The sequence below is a fragment of the Sceloporus occidentalis genome, unplaced genomic scaffold, assembly GCF_023333645.1.
Source record: "Sceloporus occidentalis isolate IW3139 unplaced genomic scaffold, rSceOcc1.0.p SCAF_132, whole genome shotgun sequence".
Classification (NCBI taxonomy): Eukaryota; Metazoa; Chordata; class Lepidosauria; order Squamata; family Phrynosomatidae; genus Sceloporus; species Sceloporus occidentalis.
In genome coordinates, this window is record NW_028317112.1 from 2,580,353 (window position 1) to 2,596,199 (window position 15,847).

General features: G+C 40.5%; 1 protein-coding gene across 1 annotated transcript; it reads left to right on the forward strand.

Annotated features, from left to right (window-relative positions):
* Positions 1 to 6,113: 6,113 nt before the first annotated feature.
* Positions 6,114 to 14,392, forward strand: LOC149281460 (G protein-activated inward rectifier potassium channel 2-like). The gene is made up of 2 exons (XM_089499257.1): positions 6,114 to 7,002; positions 14,067 to 14,392. The coding sequence occupies exons 1-2, from the start codon at positions 6,114 to 6,116 to the stop codon at positions 14,390 to 14,392; spliced, it is 1,215 nt and encodes a 404-aa protein (XP_089355383.1).
* The last annotated feature ends 1,455 nt before the right edge of the window (positions 14,393 to 15,847 follow it).

Sequence of the window (15,847 nt, forward strand, 5' to 3'; positions counted from 1 at the left end):
TATATATATATATATATATATATATATATACAAATAATGAATATATATATTTGTGAATATATAAATATATATATATATATATATTCACAAATAATGAATATATATATTTGTGAATATATATATATATATATATATATATTCACAAATAAATGATGAAAGCCAGAACAGAGAAATGCAGAAGGAACAAAAATTTGGAACAAAAAAACTGCAGAAAAACAGGATATTATTTTAACTCCTTAATGACAAAATGCATTGTTTTCAATGGGTTTTGGGACCGCCCATTGTCCTTAAGGGGTTAAAATACATATGTTTATTTAACATGTCTATGAGCATAATACCAACAGCGAAAAATTAGGGAAAGTTTTAAAAAAAAACTCTAGGTGGAACAGCATCTTTAAATACTGCTTGCGATGCCCTTCCAGGTTGGCTGACGAGTGATGGGATTGTCCAGGTTACACTTACCCTTTAGTCCAGAATGAGTAACACATTAATCGGACCCAAAACCCACGTCGACAGTCCTGTGTTTCTTGCCAATGCCTTATTTTTCCCTCTCTCTGCTAAAGTTGCAGATATGAGGGAAAAAAACTATTTTCCATATATTATTTACACCGCTGAAATTTAGATGGTTAAATCCTCTTTGAATTAGAAAATTTAATTGTCTGTCCCCAGGACATAACATTAAAAAAAAATACCTTAATTTAATTCTTCTTGGTAAAATAATCTTTAAACAACTTGGAACGTCTGCGCTCGGCATGCATGCTTCAATTGGATTTCTTTGGCCATTACAAGGTTATACAAGGTTACAAATACAGAAGTCGACTGCCTTTATTACTAGAAATAGGTTCCATTTGTACCAGTCTGTCCAGCAGCCGGTGAGTCTTTCCTAAAGATTATCACCACTGGTATATGTGTGTATGTACACCGAACAGCCATAACATTATGACCACAGGGGATAACACGGATAATCTCGTTATCATGGCGCCTGTCACTTGGTGGGATATATTAGGCAGCAAGTGAACATTTCGTGCTCAAAGTTGATGTTAGAAGCACTTAAACTCCCGGCGTTCTCGATTCCCTCCATCCTTTTTCAGTTGGGACAGTAAAGCCATTTCACACCCTTTCACCCTGTTGTCGATGGGTTTTTGTTGGAGAGGCATCTTGATCTGTGGGAGAAAAATGGGGGGCTGCTTCTTGTGTGGGATCTGGTCTTGGGGCAGCCAGCCCAGGTGCACCAGCGAATAAGCTAGGTGGTGGGTTCCCCCTGTGGGTGTTGTCCCTGGGGGGTGCCTCGTTGACACTTGTATCCTTGGGGACACCAGTATGTTTAGCCAAGGAGTGCAAGAGGACAAGTACCTCCAGAGCAGCCACCCCCTTCCCTCATATGTTGGTCCCATACAGATGGCAACAACATGTGAAAATAAGACATGTCCTGGTAAAAAAAATGGCTGATGTGGCAATCCTACTGCCAGAGCCTGGTGTAAGCATAAGCCTCCGACTTCTTCTCTTGCTCCCTGCCGGCTCACGCGTTGTGAGTTCCCATGGGCACTGGGATGTCATGTTATACATAGGAGAGGGTTCCTATGGATGCCTGCAGGCCAGCTAGGGGCAGGAGAGGTTAGAACTGTGCCCTAATTTAGTTAAAAGCACTCATAACGTGCATCAGAAGCGCTGCTCCTGTGTATGACAGCACAGATGAGTCAGTCGACTTCAAATGACCTAAATAGGAGACTTAAATCAATGGTTCTAAACCTTCAGTGACACAGAAACACAGAATTCAATAGCATACATGGCATATTTAGCCAGCTTCCTAATTTAGGTACTTGGGGGAAAAAAGCAACTTGAACATGTATTAATTTAAAATTCATAATAAAAAAAAACATTTACCATTAGTGTTTGTTAAGACCATGATGTCATCAGGGACGTATTTACATCAGGTGCTGCCCGCCTCTGTGGCCGCCGTCCTTAGGAGAGCTTTACAGTCGTGAATGATTGAATTGTTATCCCATCTCATCTTTAACACATTTGCATAAGTGGACTGCCATCAACCTGGGTGTCAGGACTATCCTGGCATATTTGTGATTGTGGGCAGCTATGACAAAAAGTTTTCTTAGTTATAGAACCATGGACAATTATATATATATATATATATATATATATGGACAATTATTTCAGACTACTCCCCAAAGGCGCATTTTTCACAAGCCATTTCCTGATAATAAAAACGTGATTTGTTGATTGAAAGGACTGAATGTTCATCTCGCCCTGTTACCTTCCCCCCCCCCCATTAACCATTGCTCATGTCACTGAAATCCGTAAATCGCAGGTTGCGGAAAGCAATGTCTGTTACAGATGGATACCCGTGTCAGTCCAGGCGTAAAATAGGCCGTTATTAGTTGCCAGGTGATGTTATTGCATGTTTTATTGTCCCAGCCCTTTAATAACAGAGACTATTAGCTATTCAGGAAATTCGCAAGTTCTAATCAGATAAATATTTGCAGTTCTAAGGCCGTCTGTTTGTAGACTATAGCCTGACGCATAGCTTCTGAACTGAAACACTGTTACCTGTTCCCATTCCCAGCATGTCATGGTTAATTAATATAAAAAAAAACTAATTGAACTTCGCTAAATTTACACACACCTACCGATCCAATCGTATTTGCATTTTCAAAAGGTACAGTGTGTTCTCAACAATATTTCCACACAACATCTGCCAAATGTAAAGCGGCTAATTGCTGCCCTTTCATTCTGCTGCAGGCGATTAAAAAAAAATAAATCATTTGTTTACCTTCTAAAAGATGATTTAATCAAAAGTAAACATGCGTGTAATAGGTATATGTTATAAGGAGAGCATTTACAGGACATTCAAGGTATACGTTTGTGTGAAAGAGGTCATCTGCAATTTTTTTTTTCCAGGAAAAGCAAACTGTTTCTTTGAAATTCCCAATTGAAACACTGCTAGTTACGTTAGTTAGTTAGTTAGTTAGTTAGTTAGCTAGTTTGCTAGTTAGTTACATACCTGGTGGGGTACCTTGAGTATTTGGGGCCAAATACTCTGCAAAGGTGAATTGATTTACATCCTCTGCCTTGGAGCCTCCTGATCAATTATTTCATCAAAGCTATATTCATACCCACTATATACTGAACCAGACACTGACAGTAATAAAGCACACCTTCCATCACTATATATACGGAGCCAGACATGTAAACATCTAAAAACTCACTTCTTCAGAGAAGCCGCACCATCTTAGCTGCTAGAACCTCCTTGTCACTGATATAACCACCACACTACCTCTCACCCCGTCACTGATACCCTCACACTACCTCTCACCCTTTCTCTGTGCCTTATGTTTGTCACCCCATTCCCTCAAGATTGTAAGCTTGCGAGCCGGGCCTCTCCACCTAATGTATCCGTTTGTCTTAGTCTGTCAATAATAACAATAATTTTCCTGCAGCTACTCTTCCTCTCCTTCTTTTTCCTCTACTTCATCTTCTGTCTTTGTCTCCATCGACAAGGCCTTCTGAATGCTTCTATATGTGGTAGTAGGCACGGCTTCAGTGCTGAGCTCCAGGATATGACATAATATCCCGGCACTCAGCATCAGTAGTCGGCACGCTTCGCAAGGAAGCAGGATACGGACCTCCTGCTCCCTTGATGCTGGAGAGGTTAAAGGGAGATCCAACCTGCCCTGCTGCTCCAGTCATAATCTAAACTCTCTCTGAACTAGAAACCCAGAGGCTCAGATGTAATGAAAGGACATTTTACTTTACTGATAGGGTGGAGAATAAGTGGAACAGAAGGCATATGGCTCCTGAATCTAAGAGAAAGCCAAGTTTTACCAGCTCTGCATCCATAGCACTTTTACTGACCTCCTGTTTCCTGTTAATTACAGAATCAGCCACCCGCGATCTGTCGGAAATGTTTGAGGTTAAGATGTACCTGGAACCGATCAAAATTCAGTTCTAGGGAATTGTGAGAGTCAAGTAATGAAGCTTTTCTAACAGTCCTCTTCTAATGAGCCAGGCTGCAGCTCTACCCCCTGGTTGATTGAGTGTCTGCAAGCACCAGCAGGTCAGTTATAGGTTCTGATTATCGCTCAGCTGTTAATAACTAACCCGATTATGTTCACACCGCAGGGAATGAATGTGAGGCATTAACGATAAAATACTTTATGACTTTCCTAATCTCAAGTATATGTGTTTTCAGTAGCAAGACAGCAGTAAAAAAACTTTAGAGATGGTGGTAGAACCACAAAGGTCAATGCAGTACATTATAGTCTGCTGACAAATAACTCATCCTTCCCAAGTGTCCTTCTTTAGGACATCTTTTTGACCCAGGTCTCTCTGTCCCTCTTTCTTCACCTGTCCCTATTTTCTAGGAGCTCAGCATGTTTGATGGACATTAGTCTATCATAGGGTTCTACAACCCTATAATTATGTTAATGTTATAAATTGTGTCGGTATAATTTCTTCTTCTACTTACAAACAGCTTACAGATATAAGCCACCGATAGGTCACAACCTATGAGAAGTCCTACGTCATGGCCACACTGCTTAAAGCAAAAGTGTACCTATTGGGCCATTTGAAATGTCGAGAGTAGCATTGTCACCTGTCTAGGTTTCACCCTGACGGTTCCAGAAAAATTGATGTGATCTGGGGAATGTTGATCCTGTAGCGATATTAGTCCGCATTCTCAGGGTGGAGGAGCAGAGCAGCCTTTAGACAAGTCAAAGTGGATGAGTACCACACTTAGAAGGGCCTGGAACACATGTTGAGAGAGGGACAACGTCCAACATGGGGTGGGGACAGAGCTGACCTCTCAAAGAGTGTCCAGAAAAAAACTTGGCCAAACGTGGCAACCCTGGTTGAGAGGTATGATATTCTCCAACATTTCAAACAGTCTAAGAGGAACACATTTGTTCTAAGGAGCCTGGTTACCGGTATTGCAAGTGGGTGAAGATTTATGGAGGCTTGATTGGCCATAAGGTTCTAATCTGCTGTCAAATTATGTGTTTCTGTGATATACTTATACCCAGCAAACATTCTGAGCTCTTAGAAAAGAGGGACACGTGAATTTGGGTGAAGAGGGACAGTTGGGAAGTAGGGGATATGCAGATAAGAAGTGTTCTCATTGTCAGAAGTCTCTAATGTACTACATTGACCTCTATCACCATCATTAAAGACACACGGAGACTGCTTCTCCTATCTTTGCTGTGGAGACATCTAGATGATCATAGTTTGCTTCTAGGATCTATGTGACAACAGGGGCAAACTGTTAGCTATTCCGTTTTTTGATGAAGGTGGATTATCCCACCTTATTATAATTATGCAGAATAATTAGTTGCACCCTGCACCTGCCTTCTCAAGGTTAACCGTGGACAATCAATTACAATGACAAGTCTTTGAAGGCAGTTAATGAATGCCTGCAATTTCAATATATGAGTGGCCATGTCAAAAGACAGCTACCTTCTTGGGGCCGACAATACCCACTAGAAAATATAACATGAACATAATTTTTACAAATGTAGGGGAATTATCGGGCCCTATTCATTCGCTCCTCTTGGTTCTTGACCTTGGAAGGAAGAGCTCTTTGTTCCTCACCTGTATCACGCTCTAATTGATCAACCTCATTTAGCAAAGAAAGACATTTCTTACAATGAATGCTATTTTCAATTAATAATCACTGCTTAACGCAAACCTCCGGACAGCCAATTCAGATCCAAGTAATAAGATAATTAAATTCAATTAAGCTAATGCTGCCGTAAAAATGGGTCTAGATCCCCTTGATACGAACTTCATACAAGACAAACACAACCTTTACAGATATATATATAGAGTAGTAATCAAATATTTTAAAATATATTTAAATTAATGAATTTTACATATAAATGTAATGTAGCAATAGCAATAGGAAAATAATAATAAGAAGAAGAAAATAAAGCACACTATTTAATAAAAGGGGCATTGATGCAAAAAAAAATTCCTAAATAATTGAATTTAATATTATAATCCATAATGCAAGTTCAGCGGTTAGTACACTGCTTGTTATATATATATTTTTTAATTTTACCTTTTTCTGCTTAATGTTGACAGCTTCTCAGAAGAGAATAAGGCAGATGGAGCAGGACGTGGAGAGTCCCATTTCTATACGGCAGCCAAAGCTGCCAAAGCAAGCCCGAGAAGACCTGGTAAAGCAAAAGTGTTCCAAACGGAAAATCCAGAGATACGTCCGTAAGGATGGGAAATGCAACGTCCACCATGGGAATGTTAGAGAGACGTATCGCTACCTAAGTGATATTTTTACCACTTTGGTGGATCTGAAGTGGAGATTCAACCTGCTGATATTTGTCATGGTGTATACAGCAACTTGGTTATTCTTTGGGATGATATGGTGGCTTATAGCTTATATACGAGGGGATCTGGACCATATAGGAGATAAAACATGGAGTCCCTGTGTGGACAACCTTAATGGATTTGTATCAGCTTTTTTATTCTCCATAGAAACCGAGACCACTATTGGATACGGGTATAGAGTTATCACAGACAAGTGTCCCGAGGGAATCATACTTCTTTTGGTCCAGTCCGTTTTAGGGTCTATTGTGAACGCCTTTATGGTTGGTTGCATGTTTGTAAAGATATCGCAACCTAAGAAGAGGGCAGAGACGTTGGTCTTCTCTACCAATGCTGTCGTGTCCATGCGGGATGGGAAACTCTGTCTGATGTTCCGAGTGGGGGACCTTAGAAACTCGCATATCGTGGAGGCATCAATAAGAGCCAAGCTAATCAAATCCAAACAGACAAAAGAGGGGGAGTTTATACCATTGAACCAGACAGATATCAATGTTGGATATGATACTGGGGATGATCGACTTTTTTTGGTGTCCCCGCTAATCATTAGCCATGAAATCAACCAACACAGTCCCTTCTGGGATATATCAAAAGCTCAACTACCAAAGGAAGATTTGGAGATTGTGGTCATTCTGGAAGGCATGGTTGAAGCTACAGGTAAACACTTAATATTTTCATTTTTTTTATTCTGGGTTGTGACCTAAATTCACCAATTAAAACAAGCTATCTGTGCAATTGCCTTGGAGGTATTTAATTTAAACATTAACCTGACGAAAGCTGTGAAAGCCAGTATTAGCTAATCAATTCCTGTCCTGAAGTTATGCCCTTTCTCCCACAACCCCTACACTTACAAAGGCTCTCTGAACCAATAAACAACAATCAGCAACTAAACAATAGGCGAGAAAATAGATAATGGGGATAAATAATCAGTATGCAGATATAGAGAAAAGTAGACTCATGGGACTGGGAGCCAGGACCACTCTATAGGTCAGTCCAGTAACAGTTACACCGCCTAATGGCGTCCCTACTTTATGTATGTTGGCTGATGTCACATAAATTACCATACATGATTACTGGCATCTGGAGAAATATTAATTTAGCTTTTCTCCAGATTTACGTCTGCAATGTAGGTCTGATTGTGTGTGTCGGAGAATTGGATAGCAGAATTTGGACAGCCTCCAAAGCCAAGCGGTTTAAACTGTCATCTTATGTCATTAAGATGCAATATTGGTAGATGGAGCTTCAGCTACATTCTGCACACATTTTCTCCATCAGCCGATACAGTCCTCCTCCCAGCGGCTTCAAATAAAAATGCGAGAGATTTCCAACGTTTTGCGCTGCCAGGTTCGAGGTACATCTTAAAACAAAACAGTAGCAGATGTTTTCCAAATCTCAGGGTTGGTTTCAAACAACATTAAGGCCAGGATCCATCAACCTGTCATCCCAGATGGTATATTTTAATTACCACTGCCATGTCGTCCTTGTGAAATGTAAAGGATCGAGGTATGGCAGCCAGAGCTGCAGTCAACACGCTGAAACACTATTATACTAGAAAAGAATTGTGTAACCGTAAAAAAAAACAAAAACATTTTCTAGCTCACTAACACACAAGAAAAATGGTTTTCATTTGTATTTTTAAAAATACGTTGGGTGTCCATATTATTTGTCAGTTTTTTTAGTGAAAGATATTTTTGCTTTTACAAACGGTAATTAAAAACAAATACATGAAATTGGCAGAATAATAGTGGATTGTGCATGACATCACGATATGACATCATGGCAAAGTTAGGAAAGCTTAAAGATATAGTGTATTAGATGTAACGTACAATTTTTAAGATTGGATATTGCTTCATATCTCTGAGATGTTGATTGCTTTGACACTGATATAGATCTCTCTCAGCTCTCTCTCTCTCCTCTGTCTTTCTCTCTCTCCTCTCTCTCTCTTTCTCTCTCTCTCTCTCTCTCTCTCTCTCATTATTTTATTTTTTATACCCCTTCATCTTACCCCATTCATAAAATTAAATCATACATTTCAAGGGGTGATTAATCATTTCAGTTAAACTGTTTTTTTGTGTTTTTTTTGAACATATGCAATAAATAACCAACTTTACAATAGCGAATATGCTGCAACTCTCATCACCTTTACTCTCTGTATAAAATGGGGAAGGCTTTTGTAATATGTATGTATAATATATATTCATTCAGAAATATAAACATGATAAACAATATCTGGGTTTGCCCCAGAGGAAGTCTCTGAGCAGGTGAACAGTGGTTTGGTCACCAACTACCTACCCATGTTCTGCCAACTTCCTGCTTAATCCCCGCCCACTACCACCTCCTTCCTGTCCTCTAATCGCAGCTAGCAAATCTCCAGTTTTATGCTTAATATACGTATTAAAGTCTTTATTATTATCATAAGACATCTTTCGTTGTAAAAGGAAAGTCCAAATAATTTGAGCTGTTAACATGCTGAGTCAGCATGTTAACCACAAACAGCTGCTAGGCCTGAAATATTAATTTTTTTTAAACAGGGGAATTTTTTGTTAAATTCTGCCAAAAGAGAAGCCCATGGGCAATGTACAAGCGAATGAGTTAGTGTCACAAAGACAACAAAAAACTGATACAGGTAGATCATGTCGGTACTGCGGAAAAACAAACTTTGCATAATACATTTTGGTAACGGGCCAAGTTGACACTAACAACAGCTGCAGAACAACAGGTCCAAAAGAAGATCAGGGAAATTCCACAAATGACATAAAAGAATAGCAAATGAGGTGGGAAAACTGGTTTTGGAGTAAAAGTTGCCTTAAATGGGAACTGTCGCCATCAGGGATTTCAACAAAATGTTTTGGGCAGGTCCAAAAATCTTCAGTCTTCACGTATTGCGATGTTATATGTGGCTAGACTGCAGTGTGAAGTGTGAGGTGCGATGTGTGATGGAGTAAGTATGCTTTAGTGTAACTGTGTAAATGTATGAGAGGGAATGTGGATGCGAGTGTTAGCGTGTGTGTTAATGTAAGTATGTGTAAGTGTTGGCGTGAGTGTATATGTGTGTTTGTTAGCGTGAGTGAGTATGTGTTATAGTGAGTACATGTGTATGTGAGTGGGTATATAACGGGGAGCACATGGCCGGGGGGCCACTCATCTATACCTGCCAGCCCCTCCCCTGATGGAATATTCATAACCTTCCGAAGATGGGGTCTCCATAACTGTACACAATACTCTAGGTGAGGTCTGACCAGGGCAGAACCTCCTCTTTTCCTGCTGCTAATGCCTCTGCACCCTGCTTTGTCATTCATCATTGACCCGAACATTTAGAGACGCAATCGTGTTCACCATAGCCGAATGAACCACAAACAATTTACCAATTTGGTCCAGAGTCGGGTTTTGCTGCGCTATTTAAGAACCTCACTAAATCATCTCCGATTCCCCAGTGTAAAGGATACATGAACACGTAATCATCCTGTAGGGAAGGACTCCAAGCTTCGCTTCACCCGAGACATCGTAAACTGCTGGCGTGCCATGAAACTGACAAAGTGGAGAAATTAAACACAAACCATAAATTGGTTTTCGGCAGTTGAACAAAACAATGTCAAATACAGTAATAGGATGGATTGCATTGTCGGTGTTACATAATTATTTAACAGTATACAAGAAGTAGAGAGATCTGTCTCAATCTGCCGAGAGACTTTTCAGCTATGGAACTTCATAACCGTTAATTTAAATTAAGCATCATGCGGTATTATTCATGTAAAGTATGTCTCCTCGACAGTGGAAGTCTATGGGCTCAGGCATGATACCTGGCACTCCGGGCAGATGCCTGGTGAGCCGGTGGCAGGTAGGGCTCCATACTTGCCACATACCGTATTTGCTTGACTATAAGACGAGGTTTTTTCAGAGCAAATATGTCTTATATTTGAGGTAATCTTATAATCAGACCTTAAATAGAGGCCTGACTAAGATCCAGATCCCCCGCAGCGCTGCAGGGTACATGGATCTTTCTCTCTGGCAGCCGGTGAATGTCTGCACGATGCGCATAGACAACCTCCGCTGCTGCCGGCTCTTCTGCCGGGGCTTCTATGACGGAGCGCTGACGTGAAATGACCTTCCAGTGCTCCACCATAGAAGCCCCAGCGGAAGTACCGGAGTAGCAGCGGAGTCTGGAGCATGGGGGACAAGTCTAGGGACGCATTGGTAAATTGGGGGGGGGCATACAGGGGTGTATAAGGCATATCAGGAAGGCAGATTGACAAATAGGGGGGATAAGGCATATCCGGGGGCAGAGTGGTAAATAGGGGGTATAAGCCATATCTGGGGGGTAGAGTGCCACATAGGGGCTATAAGGCATATCAGGGGGGCAGAGTGGCATATCAGGGAGACAGTGGCATATAGGGGGGTATGAGGCATATCTGGGGGCAGAGTAGCATATAGGGGTATAAGGCATATCAAGGGGTCAGAGTGGCATATCTGGGGGCAGAGTGGCATAAAGGGGTATAAGGCATATCTGGGGGCCGAGTAGCAAGTCGTGGGGCAGATGTGCTTAACTGCGGGGCAGGTTGGTAAATAAAAGTAAATAAAAACAAAAAAAAATCATTTTTCTCAATCATAGTTTTTTTAAATATGAAAAAATAATTTACATGTGAATTAATGTTTACTATTGAAACTTTTTTCTATAGGGTAGCTTTTTCTTTTTTTCTAAATTAATATTCCAATTTTTGGGGGTCTTCTGATAATCAAACTAACAGATAATGTAAACCCCCTGGGCTGGTGTCCAATGGTGCCTCCCATGTATCTTTAAGACATCTTGTATTGCCGATCCCATTCTTTAACCCTCCATGTGACCATCAGCCAATTTTTATGTAAATACCCTTTAGGTTATAAAAAAATTTTGTCTCCCTTTTACACGGTTTAGTATCATAAAATGTATCATAAAACAGTTAAATTTCAAAGAAATGTTTCAGAAATATGGAAGCCTCAAGGGTCAGTTTCCGGGAAAAGAAGCTTCAGACTTTACTATCCCTTTAGGGTTATCGCTGGTGGGATGCAGTTTGAGCGTTACGGACAGTGGAAAACGTCCAAAGTGATTAGGAACCAGGAGATGAAAATGAATATATATGTTCAGAATGTAACAGTTATGTTACAAAATGTACATATAATGTGGCAATATAAACATGGCAGCAAATCAGACCCCTTCTGCTGTTTTTTTCTGCTGTAAAGACTCTCAATCAGTCGTTGGTCTCGTCTTAGATTCGGGAGCCGTATGCCCGTCCCATTCATGTTTAAATACCCTCGCTGTATTAACCTCTACCACATCTGCTGTTTCATTTATCTACCACCGTCTCAGTAAAGGAACAAAAATAAATATATAAAATATAATTAACATAATAATAATATTTAAATAAGCAAAATATTATAAAATCTAAAAAAATAAATAATCCACCCCTTTAATCCAATATTATTGCTGGCAATATTGTAGGAACTATGTATAGAATCCAAGAAGGATGAGCTATTCAAAGATCCACTGTACATGGTACTGCATATATATATATATATATATATATATATATATATGTGTGTGTGTGTGTGTGTATATATATATATATATATATATATGTATATATAGATATAGATATATATATATGTGTCAGTGTGTGTGTCTGTGTGTAGATGTAAATAGGTAGATTTCAGGGTCCTCATATTTTATTCTGATTTAATGATCAGGAGCCAAGAGTGTGAATATAGATGTGAATAATTGCTATTTTAAGTAATAGTGTATTTTTTCTGCATTTTAATTAATGTATCCATGTGCCTATCCATATGATACTTATTTTTCGAAATTACAGCTATATCATCATCTAAGGCATTTTGTGTTTTGTTGTTTTGTTTTTTTTTTGTTTTGTTTTTTTACATGGCTATTCCTAATGAATGAAATGTTAACCCTTTCAGCCTTTCTCTGGGTACATTTGCTTCACGGAGAAATATAATAGAGTGACAGTTCCGTTAACGTTTATGTTGTACTGTGCTAAAAACATTGTCGCTAAAAAATCATAAATCTTTCCATATGATTTCACAAGGGCAGAAATAAGTTTTTTGTGTATCAATTATATTACACAAAGAAGATGAATGATTTGTGTGGATTCTGTGAATACGCCTGTGGCATTGCCAGGATCAAAATTACATTTAGAAATCCCCAGATGGAGGCGAAGAATAAGCAAATGTATTGATTTTCGTACCATGTTTTTTGCATCGCAAAGAGGTGGACTTGCTAATGGGCATATTCTGTAACAAAACCCACAATCCATCAGATCTACTCGGAATGTTCTAACTCTATATGACAGACTGGTGAGCCAAAAAATGTACTTCTTAATAACATACATTCATTATGAAAGGAGAAATGCTTAGACGAATATTAATATTTAGAAAGAGTACTTGGTTTGGGGCTGCTTGATTTTTGAACAGATCGCCGTGACCTGTCCCACCGTTTAGGTGAGGATGGCCAGATATTCCCTGTTTCCAGCCTCCAAATGATGTCTTTTATCTCTTGATCTGTGGTCAGAAGTTCTGTGCTAGCCTGATAAAGGCATAATTAATAATCTACTACAAAAAGGTTAACATGAGGTTAATTTTCCCAATAATGTTCCAAATTATATTTAAGCACTTAGACACGAAGCAAAAAGTCTCTGCCTCCTCCATTCCTAATATTTCTGATTTTTACGGGGTTTTGTTACAAAACAGCGCTTCTGTCTGCTCTTAATTATGTATTATCGTGCTTTTGAGAACTGACTATTTTTCATCCCCTTTCTCGGGATAATGCGATATCAGATGGTGCTTCTTGTGGGAGGTGGGACAAGCTGTTTGGAGCTTTTTTTTTTCATGTATTTTGCAATTTTCTGCAGGTCTGTTTCAGGTTCAGCCAGCAGATCCAGACAGAATGAGAGATTTAGCATAAATTACCCCAACGAAAGGCAGAAACGAGTCTTATGGATGTGTTCAGTGTGCTGTCCGGTGCATGAATAATAATATAATAATGTAATAGGCTTTGAGTTGTAAAGGTAATACCCCCGATAAATAATTAGGGGTGAATGCTCCTAATATTTTAATATAATTGTTAGTGTAAGTGAAGGTCTGTTGGAGTAAAGACCTCCATTCCAGCTCCCGCGTGGCCGCCTCGCTAAGCTCTACAGTGGAGTGCGGCGAGCGGTCTCCTTATTGGTGTTGCTTATATAGATAATTGTCATTTCTAACAAATGCATCACCCACCTTCTATGGAGTCACTGGCCCAGGAGATGGTGGGTACTTGAGCTTTAGGGAGCCTCCTGAGAAAGACCTCGTTCTTTGTTCAGGATGGAGCAGTGGTTGCTCTAATTAGGAACTCATACGGGCCTGAATCGTTTATTGTAATAGGGTCACTGCATTTGAAGAGTCAACAAGTGAGTCTCGTAACAGTCTTCAGCAGGGCCAGACTGGCGATAACGAGGCGGCCGGGCCTATCCTGCCAGCGGCCACACACTGCAGCACCAGATCTGCCGCTCCGGCAGCAGAACGGTTGAGCAGACTTGATGGCCAGTCTGGGCCTGGTCTTCAGTATTTCTTCTTTAGTGTATCTGGAATTTTATATTGTAGTTGGTTATTGGATTATAAAACTGTATATATATAGATGCGGAACTTTAATGAACACGTAGATTGTATTCTCATCGAGGCACTGTGTTTCTCTCACACAGGTATGACCTGCCAAGCTCGGAGCTCCTACGTCACTTCTGAAATCTTGTGGGGCCACCGGTTCACACCGGTCCTGACGCTGGAGGATGGGTTTTACGAAGTTGACTACAACAGCTTTCACGACACGTACGAGACAAACACGCCGTCTTGCAGTGCCAAAGAGCTGGCCGAAAAACTCAGCCGGGCAGAGATGCCCCTGAGCTGGTCCGTTTCCAGCAAGCTCAACCAACACGCAGACGTGGAAAACGAGGCCACGGAGAAGAACCACGAAGACCAGCCAGAACGAAACGGGGACGTGGCAAACATAGAGAGCGAATCCAAGGTGTAACACCATCGCAAGCTGGCTCTTCTCGGCTAAACCATAGTAGTTGGTGTGAATTCCCACTCCAAGGAGGCGAATTGGATTAGCTGCACCCTAAAACTAGGTTTGCTAAACTGCAGTACATTCAGCATGTAATAAACATACATGCCCATCAAGCTTGTATTGCAGAGGAACATATGCATGTATTTTTCTTCCTGCTTTGTAAGCTAACGGCACGTATCAGGCAGTGAAATCGGACAATGGAAGCAAGGGGTGGTTGGCCAACAGGATATTGTGTTCCGATAAAACAGAGCGTCGAGGCCAAGATAAACAACATACTGTACATACGCCTTACGTCACATTCAACTCTTATTACTGGTACTATGCCCAGCACGTAAAAATGGATTGTGAAATAAGCTTCAAGCATCATGTACATAGGCGTGTAATTAATATAGATCTAGTGACATCATTCTAGGATTAAGAGAACGCAAAAAAAACCCCAAAAAAACAATTCTTCCTTCCGAAAATATCTTTATATACATCCCATCTCTTTCAAATTTTTTAACTGAATGCTGAAGTTACTCTACAGACTGGCAGCTATCTTAAGTACCTCGATATTTCTTATCAGATTACTTAACCCATTGGGTGCCAGAGGGGAGGGCCAACGCATTACAAGGCTGCGTGACCGAAAGTGACCAACCAAGCAATGCGTTACGCTCTCCTCTGGCTCTGGAGGGGTTAAAGCCATAGACTAAACGAAGAGTTAAATCGGATCAGGGTTATGCACCTGGCATACTGTGAAAAAGTTTACATGAAACGTTATGTTCTACATCTTGATACATTATCCATCGGCTTGTGTGTTTCATTGTGCGGCGGAGGGTAAATGACGTTCTGACATTGGGGGGGGTAATTTTTGGGATAAGAGGAACAGAATGAAACGATGCATGTTTATTCTTTTACAAATGGAGAGAGAGAGCGAGACGTCTGAGATACTAAAGAAACAGTAGATTATTTGGGAAGCAAATGAGGCCCTTAGTAGACCAACACATCGCCATTTCTGGTGCGAGTATCCGTGTCTGCTTTGTAAATTCCCCCTTGAACTTAGTTCACTTGTAGAGAGATTTATGGAAAATCCAAAGGACAGGAACAAAGTGACCTTATTAGTTTCTCCCATAAAAAATATATTTGTATTATAGCTGTATGGTTCTTAGGGGGATCTGCAAGGGTCACCTTTTTGACTAAAGACTCAAGGGAGAAGAAGTCAGATTGCCCTGTAAAGGGTAGAATTTATCACATGTATCTGTGGGGAGGGAAACAGGCACCATGTGTCTGCCGCAGAAAAAAGGAGGTAGCATGTTGCTCTGCATGGGGTAAGGAGGCAGCAGGCGGCTCTGTAAGGTGGAGGAAACAGGATGTGGATCTGCAGGGTGGAGGGAAGTAGCGCATGGCTCTACAAGGAGGAAACCATTGTCTCTGCAGGGG

What these genes read in the sequence shown, in the direction of transcription:
- LOC149281460 (XM_089499257.1), top strand. Translation starts at nt 6,114, where the DNA reads ATGGAGCAGGACGTGGAGAGTCCCATTTCTATACGGCAGCCAAAGCTG. An exon ending in AGGCATGGTTGAAGCTACAG is followed by an intron (nt 7,003 to 14,066) that starts GTAAACACTTAA and finishes TCTCTCACACAG; the next exon opens with GTATGACCTGCCAAGCTCGG.